This window comes from Balearica regulorum, chromosome 15, assembly GCF_011004875.1.
Source record: "Balearica regulorum gibbericeps isolate bBalReg1 chromosome 15, bBalReg1.pri, whole genome shotgun sequence".
NCBI lineage: Eukaryota > Metazoa > Chordata > Aves > Gruiformes > Gruidae > Balearica > Balearica regulorum.
The window spans coordinates 7,181,118-7,196,457 of NC_046198.1; the positions used below are offsets into that span (position 1 = coordinate 7,181,118).

The 15,340-nt window shown below is 39.8% G+C and overlaps 1 protein-coding gene across 1 annotated transcript in view; it reads right to left on the reverse strand.

Moving 5' to 3' along the window:
* LOC142604009 (uncharacterized) overlaps window positions 1–13,499 on the reverse strand; it is a 105,001-nt gene extending 91,502 nt beyond the window's left edge. Inside the window, exons 1-5 of the mRNA XM_075767753.1 lie at window positions 13,435–13,499; window positions 5,209–5,259; window positions 4,074–4,234; window positions 2,473–2,543; window positions 320–485 (exon numbers count right to left, since the gene is read on the reverse strand). Of these exons, the coding sequence (XP_075623868.1) occupies window positions 320–485; window positions 2,473–2,543; window positions 4,074–4,085 (249 nt within the window). The 5' untranslated portion in view covers window positions 4,086–4,234; window positions 5,209–5,259; window positions 13,435–13,499. The remainder of the gene's footprint in view (window positions 1–319; window positions 486–2,472; window positions 2,544–4,073; window positions 4,235–5,208; window positions 5,260–13,434) is intronic.
* Window positions 13,500–15,340: the final 1,841 nt, after the last annotated feature.

Sequence of the window (15,340 nt, forward strand, 5' to 3'; positions counted from 1 at the left end):
AAAAAGTCATGATGAATAATGAATATCGTATTTTCCCCAGAGAACAGGTAAAGCACAAGCCCTTGTGTTACAACTCCTCAGAAAACTCTGCAAGACACAGCTTCTCCTCAGATAACAAGGCAGCAGATTCCAACTCTCAACAAGAATGCAAATTATAGGTAATTTTATAACATTCACTACAAAAGCAATTAGACGACCATCACTGGCTGCTGACCAGTCACCCAGTGGCAAGAACCTTTAGTTATTTAAAAAGAGAATAGACTTAACATGTACAAGGGCTAACAGCCACCCTAGAGCATGACTCTACCAATGGTCTCACCTCTTCAACAACTGCACTAGCAGTGGATGCTTGTGATGTCTGCAGGACACTGAGAATGCCTCGCTTTATGTTCAGTGCCCAGGTCTGTTCACTCCTTACAGGACAGAGCTTCAGAACTTTCCCATCATGGAAAGAAAAATGAAGAGGATGCTGTTCTAGTCTTTCCCTGCAATAAAACAGTTTATAGTTTCTTGCTTCAAACAGTGGCTGCAAGTCAGTTTATGACATTGGACTGAGATTTTCTGAACAGAGCTGTTCCTGTACAACAGATCTGTCTTATTCTGTATCTCCACTCTTTATAGCAAGCCTCTACTCTTTATGAATTCACCCCGATTCTAAGAGCCCTTAAAACAAACCAAAAACTTTCAAGTTACCAACTCCTGGTAAATTCTTTACAAGTAATTATACTTAATGGCAACAATTCTTGTTTAATGTAAGAGAGAAATTCCATTTTATGATTCAAGGTGCCTTTAGCATTGGTAAGCATGTCTCAATTGCAGAGTAACTGTATGTACTGTTTATAATTCCTCTTCAGCTGTGACACACACAAGAACACCTGCTTTCCAATCAACCCGTATCTTCCTGCTCTGCTAGGTGTACGTACCTGGGCTCTATCCCAAAGTCATCCCCCAGTCTCTGTTGTCAGTTTACACTCTGATTGCTTTTGCTGTCCCAGATTGAGAGTACAGTATTTTCTACTTTTGCAAGAGATCACTTTTTAACATTGATTTTCAATTCTAATGTAACGTACTTTAATCATATATTTCCCCTCTAAATGGGGAAAAATAAGCCATCCAAAGGAAGAATTCTGCAGTAGCCCAACAGTCAGCTCCCATACAGGGAGATATTCAGTTCATCTGCACGTTAACTGTGGAACTAACTGTTCATCTAATCAACTAGGTCACAAAGACAATGTAAGAGAAAAACTTTTAATGTTCAAACACCCGGATAAAGTTTTTCCATGAGAAGAGACTGTGCACATGGGATAAAGTTCTGAACTCCTAGGCAACTGTGGTTGCTTTTGCTACTATCCGTGGAAATTACATGCATGTTCAGAGGACAAGCTAAACCACTGTATATTCACAATAGGCTAAGGCAAATGCTAATAAGGTTCACTCATTTGAATAATTATTTTGAACAGCCAAGTGTCACTGAATGCTTTCTTTGCTAGCTCTATTTTTTGGCTTCTCTGCAAAGAACGAGACACAACTGCTCTTACCCCTATGAAAATCCTACGAATAACTTCACGGAAGATGTGTCTGCAGTCTGATTTGAACTCTGATACCACTACCCGTACTGTGGAACACAAAGCTCTTCCTGATGAATATAAAAAGCAATGCATTTACTTGAAACTTGCTCTTTTTGACCCTTTGGATTGAGTCAATTATCTCAGTGCTCAGTGTTGTTTAAAGGCTGAGAATCCAAGTGGCAGGACAAAGAGGAAGATTACAAGGCTGAGCTTAATCAGACAACAGAACTGCTTTTTTTGATGACACAAGAAGCATCAGCTCTCTGGGAAAATACCAGACCTCCACAGTTTGAAGAGACCTTTTTGTATAGGCATCTTCACTAGAGTCTATACCTTTGCAAGTCAGAGGGAAACACACTGACATACGTTATGAATGAGCTACTAAAACCAAAAACATAAAAGGAAGACAATTACATTAGACAAATCAATGCAATTTAAATATTCTGGAAGAAAAAATCCAACATTTTACATTGTGAGAATCCTCCAGACCAAGAACTTCTGAAATGTACTTCAAAACTCAACAGACTGTACAAGTAGCAACTGCAACTCAGAGAACTAGTGAGTGATCCATATACGCTGCTAAGTAGCTAGAGGCCTGATAATTTGTAAGCAGAATAATTTTAATTGTCTACTCTCCAAATATTTTTACATACAAAGGGATGAAAATTAGGTGCAAAAAAATATTTTTTGACTAAATGCTTCTCATTTTGCTGATGGTGCTCATATTTTCATCCTTGCTTTTTCAAAAACAAAAATAAAAAACCAGCAAAACAAAAAACCAACTAAAACTGAACAAAAACCAACTAAAACTGAACAGAGTATGAAACAATGTCAAGTCAAGCTGCTGCTAAGCCACATAGCTTCAAAAAACAACAACTAGACCAGCTTACAAGGTTTTTTTTACCTTAGACTGTCCATTTCCTTCAGAGGTTCCTCTCTGGATGAAAGACTTTTCTTAATCTGTACATCTTGCATCTAGGAGCAAAGATTATAGAGCAACAAATACATTGTCAACAGGAACTTGGGGTATTAGTCTATGACATTCTCTGTAGATATCCGTATGTGACAATGAAAAACAGCTCAGTGCTGCAAGCAACACAACCTCAATAGCCACATCTTCAGGTTGCATATCTGAGAAAGTTTTCAGAAATTTCTTCTACACAGAAGTTTCACTCACCATTAAATACATTTTATACAGCACTATTATATCCCTTTCACTTTTAAGCCAGAAGCAATCATGTACTCTGGGGTGAAGTAGGAGCATGGATAAACATAAGTCCTTCCTACTCCAGATGAGAAGCAAAAGGACTACCCATCTCAGTTGACTCTTGAGACTATAGCTGGTAAAGTTCTCAGCATTCAGTAGCCATTTCATAGTTTACTTTTACTGAATTCAGAGGAGAAAAGGCATACTTAAGTTCACTATGGAATTTCCTAAAATACTTGCCATTTGGTTGGTTGTGATAAGGAAGAGTTGTTCTCAAATGGTAGATCAAAAATGGTGGCTCTCTGCCCCGTTTTAAGTACAGCACAGACTGCAACTGTTAGTAATTTTTTTTTCTTAGTATCTTCTACTTTTTTTTTTTTTTTTTTTAAGACAAGCATTCAACTACAATTGTTTTGTGTATCTTAGGGGGCCTCAAATAAAGAGCTAGAAGTTGAGGAATCCGGCCACTGATATTGTAAGGCAGAAGACAGTGATTCAATCTGAAGACAGTACCCAAATTCTCATTTTTCATGTAAAATCAAAGGACCACTGGCCAGTTAATTTCATCCATATGGTCATGTTAGGACATGGATAACTATCCTATTCTTCATTGGCCTCATGCGTATGTGTATATATTACACACGTCAACCCCCCGCAGAACCCATGAATTATCCCCTCTGTTAACCTGAAGGAAAACCAAGGCAGATGAGAGAAGTTTATTTTCTTCCCCTGCTAAAGCACTGTAGTTCTCAAACTGGCCTACCACAGGGCTCACCCCAGGAAGAGCTCTGTAACTTGAAACTGGTCTGTTGCTCTTGTCACTGAGAGAGGTATCTCCTATGGAGATCAATGGAGCGTTACAAGATTGAATTTTACACTGTGCTAGGAATGGCACTAATCCAGCACATCCTACAAATTTCTCAAGTTCTCTTTAAAATGCTTGCTATTTTTAAATTACTGCTACAGATATGAAAGTGCTTAAAAATAAATCAAGCTCCTTTCAGAGTGACTAGCTTCATCTCCAGTTCTGCAATTCATGTGATAAAACAGTGAAACTGTCATGCCGCTTAGGAAAGAAAACAATGATTTGTTTAATCTGCCCTTTAAAAATGGCAAATACTTAATTTGAAGCCATGCCACATCAAAGCAATTCTGAAACTCTAATTATGAGATCCAGAATTTAACTGGCTTTTAATTACAAGGAAAACAAATGTTTTTAATGAAGCAGTAATCCCAAAGAAAGATACATTTCCACATTAGCTCATCCCAATCACTCAGATGATTATGACAATACTCACTTTCAAAACCATCTGGCAATTCCCCAATACCTCAATGATCACTGTGCTCGCCAGAGAGATGCCACTGCTTTTGTAAATACTTCCCTGCAGGAACGTGCTGGTGACTGCTGAATACCTGAAACTGTATCTAGCTCTTTTAGGGAAGAACAATGCACTGTGTCCTTGGAAACAAACAAACAAAAAACTTTTTTAGTCTATTAGGCTTCCCTCTCCCCCTATTTATTTTTTTTTTACTTTTTAATCTTTTGGCCACTGAAATCAGCTAAACAAGGAGCTGGATATTCACAATGTTGCCATCCCATTTGGAGTTACAATTGAAAGAACTGGGTTTCTGAAAGCACCCTGCATGCTAGCAATAGGTCCTGTATGGAAGGTGAAAAGAATTCCTCTCTCCCCTATGCACATAACCTCACAATTTCCATCAAGGCAGGAATCTAATTTCCAAGAGCAGAAAAGGAATGCAATGCATTTACGGCATGATGCTCTTTCAACACCTTTCAGAGAGCATCAATGCAGGACCAATGCATCATCAACAGCAAGACGAAAAAGATCTGCTGATGCATTCAGTGCTTTTCAAAGGCCAGGGCAAGATCTCCTCAGGAGAACATCATCCACGTGCTCCCCTTGCTCTTACACTGAAAAACACTTTTGCACGTTCAAGTACCTGCTGGCAATGTAAATGAGAAGCATAAGTTACAAACTACACCTCAAGCCATTCAACCAAACCTTTCCAGCTCAGTTCAATATCCTGTCTTCCCATCCATTTCTCCTTTACAGAATAGAAGTTTTGTGCCTGCTTACTGAAGGAGAATCTTCATGCCTGTTTCAGTACGAAAGGAGCTAACACTAAGCACTGGTAAAAAAGACGTTCACACATGGCTGGGTTTTGTCCTGCACCGGTTTAGTAGTTCACTTAGCTCTAACGTTTATGAGTTCTGTGAGTTCACAGAATGCAAACTATAGGCAGGTCTGGGCCTGGTAAAGCTTAGTGGAACTTCTCCACTACTTCCATGAATGCCGATCACTCAGACATAAACATCATTCTTCTAAGAACACAACATCCCTGCTGAAGAGAAGGAAGTTTTCAAATCCCTCCTTCCTTATTACACCCTGAATACAGTCTTGTTTTACTCACCTACACACTCTGCAAAACAGGAAGCTCCATAATTCAAACTCTCTGAGGATCCTGCAATGACAGGTAAGATAATAGAAAAGCACTGAAAATTTGTGTGCAGCTCAGGATAGACCTGCTGCTTTTCAATTACAATGAAATAACTGAAACCAAAGCATGGCCCTCAAAAAAAAAAAAAAAAAAAAAAAAAAAAAAAATCCACGAGAGTTTTGCTACCAAGTCTACAGAGACAAGACTTTGCTCTTGTCCCTTTCCACACATCTATACCACACAAGCACACACATTAAGGAATGACATACCTTAGTGTATGTATTGAGGTAGGTATGGAAATGCAACAATACCATGGATTACCAAGCAAATAAAAAAAAAGGGAGTCTTAATCCAGGAAAGAAATACACATTTTAGACACCACACTTCTTCACGTCTATAGGTGTTTTACTTTAATGCAGTTAGGGAAAATTCCTACTTAGCTAAGATTTTTATTGCACACAGCCATTCAAGAAATCATAAGTATCATTTAAAGCAGAACAAGAGCAAGTTTTACTGTCCAAGAAAAACTTTTTCAGCATGAACACACTAAGGAACACAACCAACTGCCACCCTTGAGTTGTGATGTTTAAGACATCCTTTAACACTGGAGAGCCTCTTCTCCAGTATGACTTTCATTCAGACTTTGACTGGGAGGGCACCAAATTCAAGAGGATGCAGAACACACTTACACCACACAGAAGGAAATGCTTCAGATTCACATTGGCATGAACAGGGGAAACAGTTGGGGCTGTTATGTACAGAGCCTCCATTCCTTCTCTTCACTCTTTGCGCACACATCTGCACAGTACACTAATAAGGTGCTCACGCTAATGCTCTGACACTGAATGACCTTAAATAAGACTAGCAAAATTATATTCATCAGTTATTGCAAAATTCTATTTTTACAGAGAAGTTAAGCAACAGTGAAATTTTTATCATGCTTCTACAAGCACGATGACTGGGTACTCAAAGGGCTAAACTGATATAAACCATGCTTCAGCACATGAAGCAAAATCATTGCAGATTGCTTTCACCCCTGGCAAATACACAGGTACTATGTTGAAGACTGGCCTATTGGTGCCAACCTCTTGAGAACTTCTGTGCTATATCTGAGCTGAATTACTGGAATTTTGAGAGAGGAGTCCCATGATGGACACATATGAGATGCACATTCCAGGACCTGGTCCTGCACTGCTAACACTCCCTGGCACTCAACTCAGCAAGTTACCCCAAGTCCTAGATATCGACAGGAACGTGCACATAGCAGAATCAGTCACATCCCAGCTGCTCATATGCCCTGCAGTGATATACAAGGAACAGCCAAAAGCAAATATGTGATCCTGTTGCACTTCAATACATGGCACTTGTATGTACCATAGTGAAAGAAAATGCTACTTTATTAATAGATCGTGTACTACATGATTTAATTAGTATTAAAAGCATTCAGCCCTAACTTGCCATTATTGATAAATCTTTCCTCAAAGTAACTCCCACAAGAAATTCAATAGTACATAGAATCGCAACCAACCTCTATGCTATACTATATGCTAACGAACCTCCCTGTTAAGCCATAACTAACATTCCTGTGTTGCTCAGCTTTGTCTCCCACTGGAGACAAAAGTTAAAAGAGCCTCTTTATTCTGGTTCAGTGCTTTTGGATGTTTTATATATATATACACTATATGCCTGAAGGAAATGCTCTCTCAAACTACATTTAAAATCCACATTTACATTATCTATTGGAATCATATTTTCCCTTCTCTTAATTCTCTTTTATGAAATGTCAAAATTATGGGCAGGAGGACAGAAGGGAATTCACTGGTTTTGTAACAAAAATAAGAAAGTGTTTGTTTCAGCACCAACTCAAGCTTATACACATTTTTATTCCCAAGATAAAATTTAAGTTTCTGCAGCACAGAATTACATTTTTCTTGAAAGGGTTTTACCCCCACATTCATATTTTCCTCCCAACAAATGCTCCTTTTTATTCTGCAGATTAATTATTCTCTCTATGGAACTTCAGATTTTACCTTTAAAAAGTATGAATAACATGTTATTTTCAAGCAAACTTGGTCTTAGTACTACAGATATCTGCAAAACTAGAAAACTTTCTATCATAAAGAGACTAGGTCATATAACAGAATTATCATTCGACTATGAAGTTTTATAAGTATACCTATTGATACATAAAACATATGCATTAACTTTAACATTCCAAACGCAACACATTTGGAGAGAAAGAAATACACTTCTCAGTCTCCTTGAGGAGAAGAAACCATCCCTAAGTATCTAGAGGGTCAGGTAAGAAAAGGGCTATCTACCTCACCCTTTTCTTTTAAACAGTGGAAAAAGGTAGTGTTAAGTTAATGGCTTTCAATGGAGAAATCAGTACAAATTATTCAAGAACATTGAAATAAATATGGAAAGATGAACTTGGAAAATTCATCTCTGTTATGTAGCATCAGATTTTTAAGATGTTGAGCATGCCTCTCCAGGACAAGATTTAAGAGCACTCTCAGCTCTGGTGTGGATACCTAACTGCTGTGCTCAGAATTTTTAACTGTGCTTATCAGAGACAGATAGGGTGGTAGGCTGGGCACCTTGGACAATCAGGCACTTTGTTAATTTTGTTAAGGTGCCCAAATTTAGAGTTTCTGCTCTTTGCTTTGTTCTTTTTAAACTTTAAATTTTCTTCCGTAATTTATTTTGGTTCTAAAACCAGCATGCATTTATCTCTTTTCAGTTGACAAGAGTAACAAAGGACCACATCACTGACATTTCACGACCTAGTCACACTTTTCAGAATCCTTCATCAGCCAAAGTGAGCACAATTTTAGAACACGATACTAACATGCTATTATCAGGTGAGATAATGAACTGACTAGCACAATCTCACCGTTTCTGTTGCTTTCCCTAGTAGTGCCAAAGGGAGATGCACTATTTAACTGCACTCCTTTATAGGTAGGGTGCCCTCCCACCTGCCCAGTACCACTCAGAGAGCTCAGTAAAGCGAATTGCTACACTACGCTGAAAATCAAGACAAAGCTGCTACAAGAATTACTGCAAACCTACAAGTTGTAACAAAATTTACTGCATCTCTGAAGTTTTGCTAGTGAGATCATTCCTTAGCAGAAGTATTTTGCATTGAGAGAGAACAATCTTAGCAGCGGAAAGTTTCTTCTACTTACTCCCTGAAGCTCCTGCCACAACAGCACAGAGTAAAATGATGGTGTGCAGCCCCATGGCCAACAAAATCACCTCCTCAGCCCAGAAGTTAATAAAACCACATCAGTTCTCCTCTCAAAGGCACCTCTGAGCAAGGCAGTGAAAGAAAAATTTCCTTCACAAAGCAGGAGCTCAGTATTTCAACTCCTCTCTTCCAGTCAGAGGAGGGGCTCTGGCAGGGCAGCCTGCAGAGGGGAGGGTGCGTGTAAGGGGGAGGGACAGACACACACAAACATCTCATCCAATCTCTAATAGCATTTCAGCCTTTTTGCAAAAAAAGAGAGAAAAGTTAACCTATTAGAAATTCCACAAAACTGCAAGGAAAAGAAATTAAGTATAAAGCATCACAGCACAGCAAATGCTCAGAACAATCCCACACAGTAAGTCTAAAATAAATAAATAAATTTAAAAATCACCCTAGCAATTGTTCCCTGGTGATTAATGAATCAAAAATCACACAGGACAAAAGCTAAAGCTTTAGGCCTGAAGACAAGGTGTTTCCACTGGGAGCAAGCAAGTTCATGGGAGGCAGCTCATTCCTTCAACCAAAGTCCCAAACCTAAGGTGGATGAAATTGTGTGTAAATAATACACAAATGCACTAAACTACAGTCCTGGTAGCAATCAGGGTTTACCATGTCAGACATAGATCTTCCAGGGTTCGCTGAACTTGTGATAAAGACCTTCCAGTCCTGCTTGAGTGAGATTCACCATCTACCTCCTGTTCTACTGGCTCATTCTTCTAGAACTAGGGTTCTGGTCATACGCCTTCCCTTGCAGGCTATGGCCATGTTTACTCTTCACACGCAACAGGATTGATGATCACTTACACCACAGAGGCACTGCACACCAAGACCTTTGGAAGAAAGCTGCTGTGGACAGGCAAAAATTTATTTTCTCCTGCTGCCATGTCTTAACCTGCTGTAATCTTCAAACCAGATTCACAAGTAGAACTCATAGATAACAATCCAAGTCACGGGTACTACTCTCCCAGTAAGCTTGTGTTGTCACAGCCTCTTGCCTGAACTTACTTTCTCCATCAGGTAACATTTGCTCAGTTCAAAATGCTTATGAATTTTACTTAAAGGGAAGCCAACTTCTCACATGTGCTTTGCACACATCAATGACCAAAGAAGATGACAGAGAGCAAGTCAAGTCTAAAGAGTTAATGAAATACTCCATGAAGAAAGCCAGGCCCCTCTATCAAAATCCTAGATCTACCAAATGCCAAATTTGCGGATAATTCAGGTCTGAAACTGAATTAAAAAAAAAAAACAACCCACCTTACAGATTTCATACAGCAGCTCGGATTTCCTGTGATCAACCCAAAGTGATAACTGAGAAAGCCTTCTCCCATCTACACAGTGATTTTTCACAGTATTCTGATTTTGAAACTGCTTCAGAGATTTCATTGCAGAAATCTTGCAACTTGCTGGGTTTGCCATTTTTACTCTGCTGAGTTACTCAGTCTTGTGTTAGTTCTAACTTTTCGTTTAAAGATTACAGCTCATCTGGGCATTGCATGTGCTCCATATATTATCCTGCAGTTATTCAGCTCTTGGTCTATATCAGCAATATGGATAACAGCTGGGCATTAATATAAAAACATGACTAATTTACCAGAAAATTGCTATATTGTGACAATTCTTTTTTTTGAATCACTACTATTGCCTGTTTTCCACTGTAGTCTGACTTTTTACTGTTTAGATCGTAAGATTTTTCAACATATTTCACATAGCTATTGCAAAATAACTTAAAAGCATAAAAATTGTATGAAGTCAGCGGGAATATAAAAATTGGAATTAGAGGGGATTTCTGCCTTATCATGACCCTCCTAAGAACTGCACAGGCCAACAGCAACAAGTTACAAGCAGTGTTTTTGTGCTAAGCATTTGTAACCCTAACCTCATATTAAGGTCATTTGTAATCCACTGGAGAGGCTGGCATAAGGTCCTTTTAAAATTAATTTGACACTTTATAGTAAATTTTCCATTTCATTTATGTTAACCTCATGTATGGCATCAATGTCCGGAGTCCATAGAGCACATAAATAGGTGCTTAATTTTAAGCATAATCACACCCCAAAAATGAAGCATGTGCTCAAATCTAAAAGCTTTCTCGGAACAAGGCCGTTTTACTAGTCATTTCATCCCCTACTCAAAAACCAGAAGCTCTTTCAGAAACCTTCTTGTCTCTAAATAGCTAGACTTTCTTTAGAGCGCAGTGGGCGGCCTTCTCACTAAAAAAAATATTTCTCTTTCAGTTACATTTTTAATTTTCACCCAGAATAATTCATGCAGGTCACAGGCAACTCCTTTCCCACAAGGAAGGAGCTTTAACAAAGAGGGTGGCCAGGAAAGGTTCTGTGAACTATGCTGAGAAACAATCTGTACCTAAAGTCCCTGAAACAAAGCAGGGTCTAACCAGATGGACCAAAAATGTCAGAACGGTTCACAGGACTGCAGCACACTAGATTCTGGGATGCCTCAGAACTGCTGCTCATGTGCAGACCAACAACACTGTATGTATGTCTTATCATGTGGCAAGAGAGCATCTTTCTAAGAGGTTACACAACAGGCATCACACTAAGAAAACTGGACACTTCTAATGAGCTTTTTTATAAGGTGCCATAGTGTTTAGCAAGAGTCATGTTTTATAACTTTAAGACAAATACATAGCTACAGATACTAGCATTTCAATCACAATTTCTAGAATAACAACATTTTCACGCAAAAGTAGCTGGTGTGTCACAGAAAGAGCATTCTCTTTAAGAATTAGCAAACAAACTTTCTCAAAAGATTCAAGAGGGAGCAACAGTTTTCTTTTGTAAAAATTGGATAAATGCAGTTATATATACCCTTAATTTTAAGCACAAGCAATCTTGTTAAATGTGAAGGATCAAATAAATGCAGATACACAACATACACTTGAGCAGAGTTAAGAAAAATTCTAATACAAGAACAGAGCAGCAGCTATTCAGAGGTTTCCATCATTAGCCACCAGTGATCCTGGTGTTTGAGAAATGGACAGGTCCAGATTCAGACATCAGCATGACCATAGTGTGTACCTGAGTGTCTCCCTCTCTGACTGAGGATCGACAGCCAGTAGTAACACTGTGAGCCACAGGCTGAATATTGACATAGAAGATCCATGCAAAATAACAGATACAGAGAACTTCTATGTAAAAACATTAACTACAGAATAGGTTACATGTCAACAACATATTAACAGACTCACAGGTCAGGCTCACATTCATACTCTGATTCAGGCTGTGATCCCGAGGTATGTTATATATGGAAAGGACAGGTGGAACAGAGAAGCTCAAGGATTTGGGCGTTGGCTTAGAGAAAGAAAATAGAATTCAATGTCTCCTGGTAACTGCATCTGATTTTCTATTTTGTTCAAATTGTCTTGCTCTGCTTTTTCAGTTACAGCTGCAAATCACACTTTCCCAAATAATCAAATTTGCATTTTAATTTCAAGTTTTAGCTTTGCGGCTTCCCATTTCTTAAGGAAGAAACTATATTAATAAAAAGGAAGAAAAACATCTTATTGTAGGTGTATAAGCATACTCAACAAATTATAAATCTGAGCTTCCTTGAATCTTGACAATTTCATACACCAAAGAACAAAGAAATTCACAAACAAAACTCCAGGGCTTTTTTGTCAAAAGTATTTCAAACAGCTTTTTTCAGCATATCACAGATTTTGGGCCCTTTGTATTGAAACTTCAAAGTTAGGAATTAAATGCCTGATTTGCAGTAGACTCTTCAACACATGCTGAAGCCAAACCTTTAAGATAAAGCATGGCATAACATTAGTGTCTTGTGTACTTGACTAACTTCAGTTGTTTGAGTGGGTTGGTAAATGCAGGATGCAGTCCAGGACTGAAAAACAAGCTCGATATCTTTTAAGCGTTTTTTTTCCTACCTGCCCCAAAATGAATTTTTTCTAAAAAAAAATCAAAACACTACCTCCAAAACAGGCAAAGAACCTCACAAAGAGAAATTTCCACCATGGTGCTGTCCTAGATAATTTTAAAATATTGAAGAAAATCAGGCATGAGACCAACACTGGTGGTAAGTCTGGGAAAAGTATTAATCCATTTAATGGATGTTGTACTCAAGTTTGCAAAATTAATTTAATAAAAAAATACCATGTAGCACACAACAGAGTAAGGATATCCACGGACACCCGGAAACTCTACACTAGTATTGCCAAGAAAAGCTGAACTTTAACGAACTGGTAAAGTCTGTTCTGCAAAGGCCCCGCAAGTTCTTTTAAATTAGTATTATTGTTTTAAAACTCACGTTCAATCTTAATAGGCAACAGCAGGTGGAAAGTGCCCTCGGCCATGGCTCTGAACTTGCACCTCTAAGCGCAAACGTCTGCCTGCCCGCCGTGCTCCTGTGATGGCGGCAGGGGCTACTGCAGCTCCAGCAGAGCTCTGCCAGCGCGGGGGGGGCGGGGGGGGGGCGAGGAACGCCCGCTCCCACCTACCTGTTCTTACAACTATCGGGTGTCTCCGCACGTTTTACGCGTTCTGGACCCTACAACCAGGCCTGCAGAGACACCCGCCGCAAACCCTACCGCCGCCGGAGCAGGCACGCGAGGCGCGGGCCGCGGCGGGGGAAACCCTCACAGAACGGAACGCTTCCCAGGGCAGAGCTGCGGGGAAAGTGTTCCAAATACATTATTTCCCTGGGAAAAAAACAAACAAACAAACAAACAAACAAAAAAACCCCAAACAAAACCAAACCAAACCGAGCAGCACTGTGAGACACGTACGTTTTCAGGCCGTTTACTACGAGGCAATTAAGCGATGAAGGGGCCAAGCGCCTTCCCCAGGGCTGTGGCAGCGCGCGGCGGCGCTCTCTGCACACGCCACCTTCCCCCCCCCCCCCCGGGCCGACCCCAAACGCGGCCCTCACCCGGCCCCGGCCTCCTCCCCCGGGCGCAAAGCCGAGAAACCCACCGCACGGCGGAGGCGAGAACGCGCCGCGGTGAGGAGGAGGGAAGACCGGCCCCAGGCTGAGGCGGCCCGGCCCGAGGGTCCCACCGCCCCTCGGCGCCCTCGCGCCCCCTGCCACCCCCCCCCCCCCCCAGCAGCACTGGGGGCCGGGCGCGCGGCGCTGCAGCCACCGCGCGACCGACCGCTGGAAGGCGCCGAAAAGCCCCCAAAAGGGTCAGGGCCGGCTTGAGAGCCCAAAGCAGTGACGGACATGCACCCCGTTAATGTAATAATCCTCTGGAGCTCAGCGAAGTTTTTTTTTTTCCTTTGGTTACAAAGACCAAGAAGTTGCATGACACAAAACATGCAACCGCAAAAAGACTTTCAAAAGCCTCCTACTCACTCTTGGTTTATTCTAGACTTGAGCACAACTACTTTTAGCATCTGTAAGCCACAGCCACCTGCTCCAACAGACTCCAGATTTTCAGATTCTTAAACAAACAAAAAATCGTAACAAAAAATTTAATTATAATAAGAAGCATTTCTTTTGAAATCAGCAGGTTTCACCATCCACCTTCTGGGGTCCTGGTTTGAAAAAGCAGTAAGACACTCATTGGAGAATTTATTTCACATCATACATGACAGTATTCACCTCACAATACATTAAAAGTCATCCTAAAGATAATGAATGTGTCACATTGCATCTTTGATCAAGAAAATAGGAACACAACGGTTAATTTGCTATAAAATACAATTCATTTGAACTGTAAACACTTCACACCCTTGCCAAGTACTTGCACTTCATAGTTTTTATTCCTAGGATGACAGTGTATACTCCATTACTCACCTTTTGTTGCTCAGTTATGAAGAATAAATAACCAGGTTTCAGTACACAAATCACAACTCATTTCTTCAAAAAAGAACTTGTGGTTAAACTGCCAGAAGTGCTTTCACAAACACTACAATAAATAGCAGCTTTTTGAAACCACTCTGCTCTTGCTTAACAAATCCCTTTGGTAAGGCTATCAGCTGCTTTTTACTTCTTTTAACAGCTTTTATTTTGGATCCTCTTTGCATGGCAAAACAAATTTTATTTCCTTGTGGCTCAAGCCTCATCAGAACGTCGTGCAAGTTTTGTCAATTAAAAATATAAGTCTAATGGAAATAACACTGTCAAAGTGTAACAGAAAGCGACGTCATCCTGGAAAGCTAATGAAGGGGGGCAGGAGGGGTATGGGAAGGCTTCACCCAAATTTGTCGTGCGAGGCTGGAGGATTTCAGATGGCTTGCGCCCCTTCCTTACTTATCTGTGGAAAAGTCAGCATGCCACTTCTGTATCTATCAACAGAGGAAAAACTATTTGTTCATGACTTGACTTGCTTATTAACAAATTAACCAAAATGTTGCTTAATAAAAATAATAAAAACGATACATTAGAACAAAACTGTTTGAGGTATTAATCTTACATTCCTGTATTTTCTGCATCTCAGAAGAAAAAAAAAGTGCTTCAGACACTAAAAAAGCAGAGTATTCTCACATGATTTATAGGGATTATTTCCAACTGAACATAAAGATATTTGATATCTATTTTCTCCCTCTCAGTCACTGGCATGTAACAATGTAGCCATATCTATGTTTATTTAGTTGTATTGCAAATGAAAGTTTTACCCAAAAGAGTTATAACTGAAAAAAAATATTTCAAGGGCCTGAAATGCAAGAAAAACAACGTATTTTCAAATGTGGCTCTGTGTGTAAACAGTTGGTCTGCAGGCCAGAGAATGCCATTTTTCAGAGACTTGGGTCAAGTGAGATTGAAAAATTTCACCCTGTGATTACATTTCTTTGATTCTTGAATTTTAACATTTCAGCCATTCATGTGTTTGGAAACATTCCAAATGTTAAAATTTTCTGATTACAAGCACTAGATATG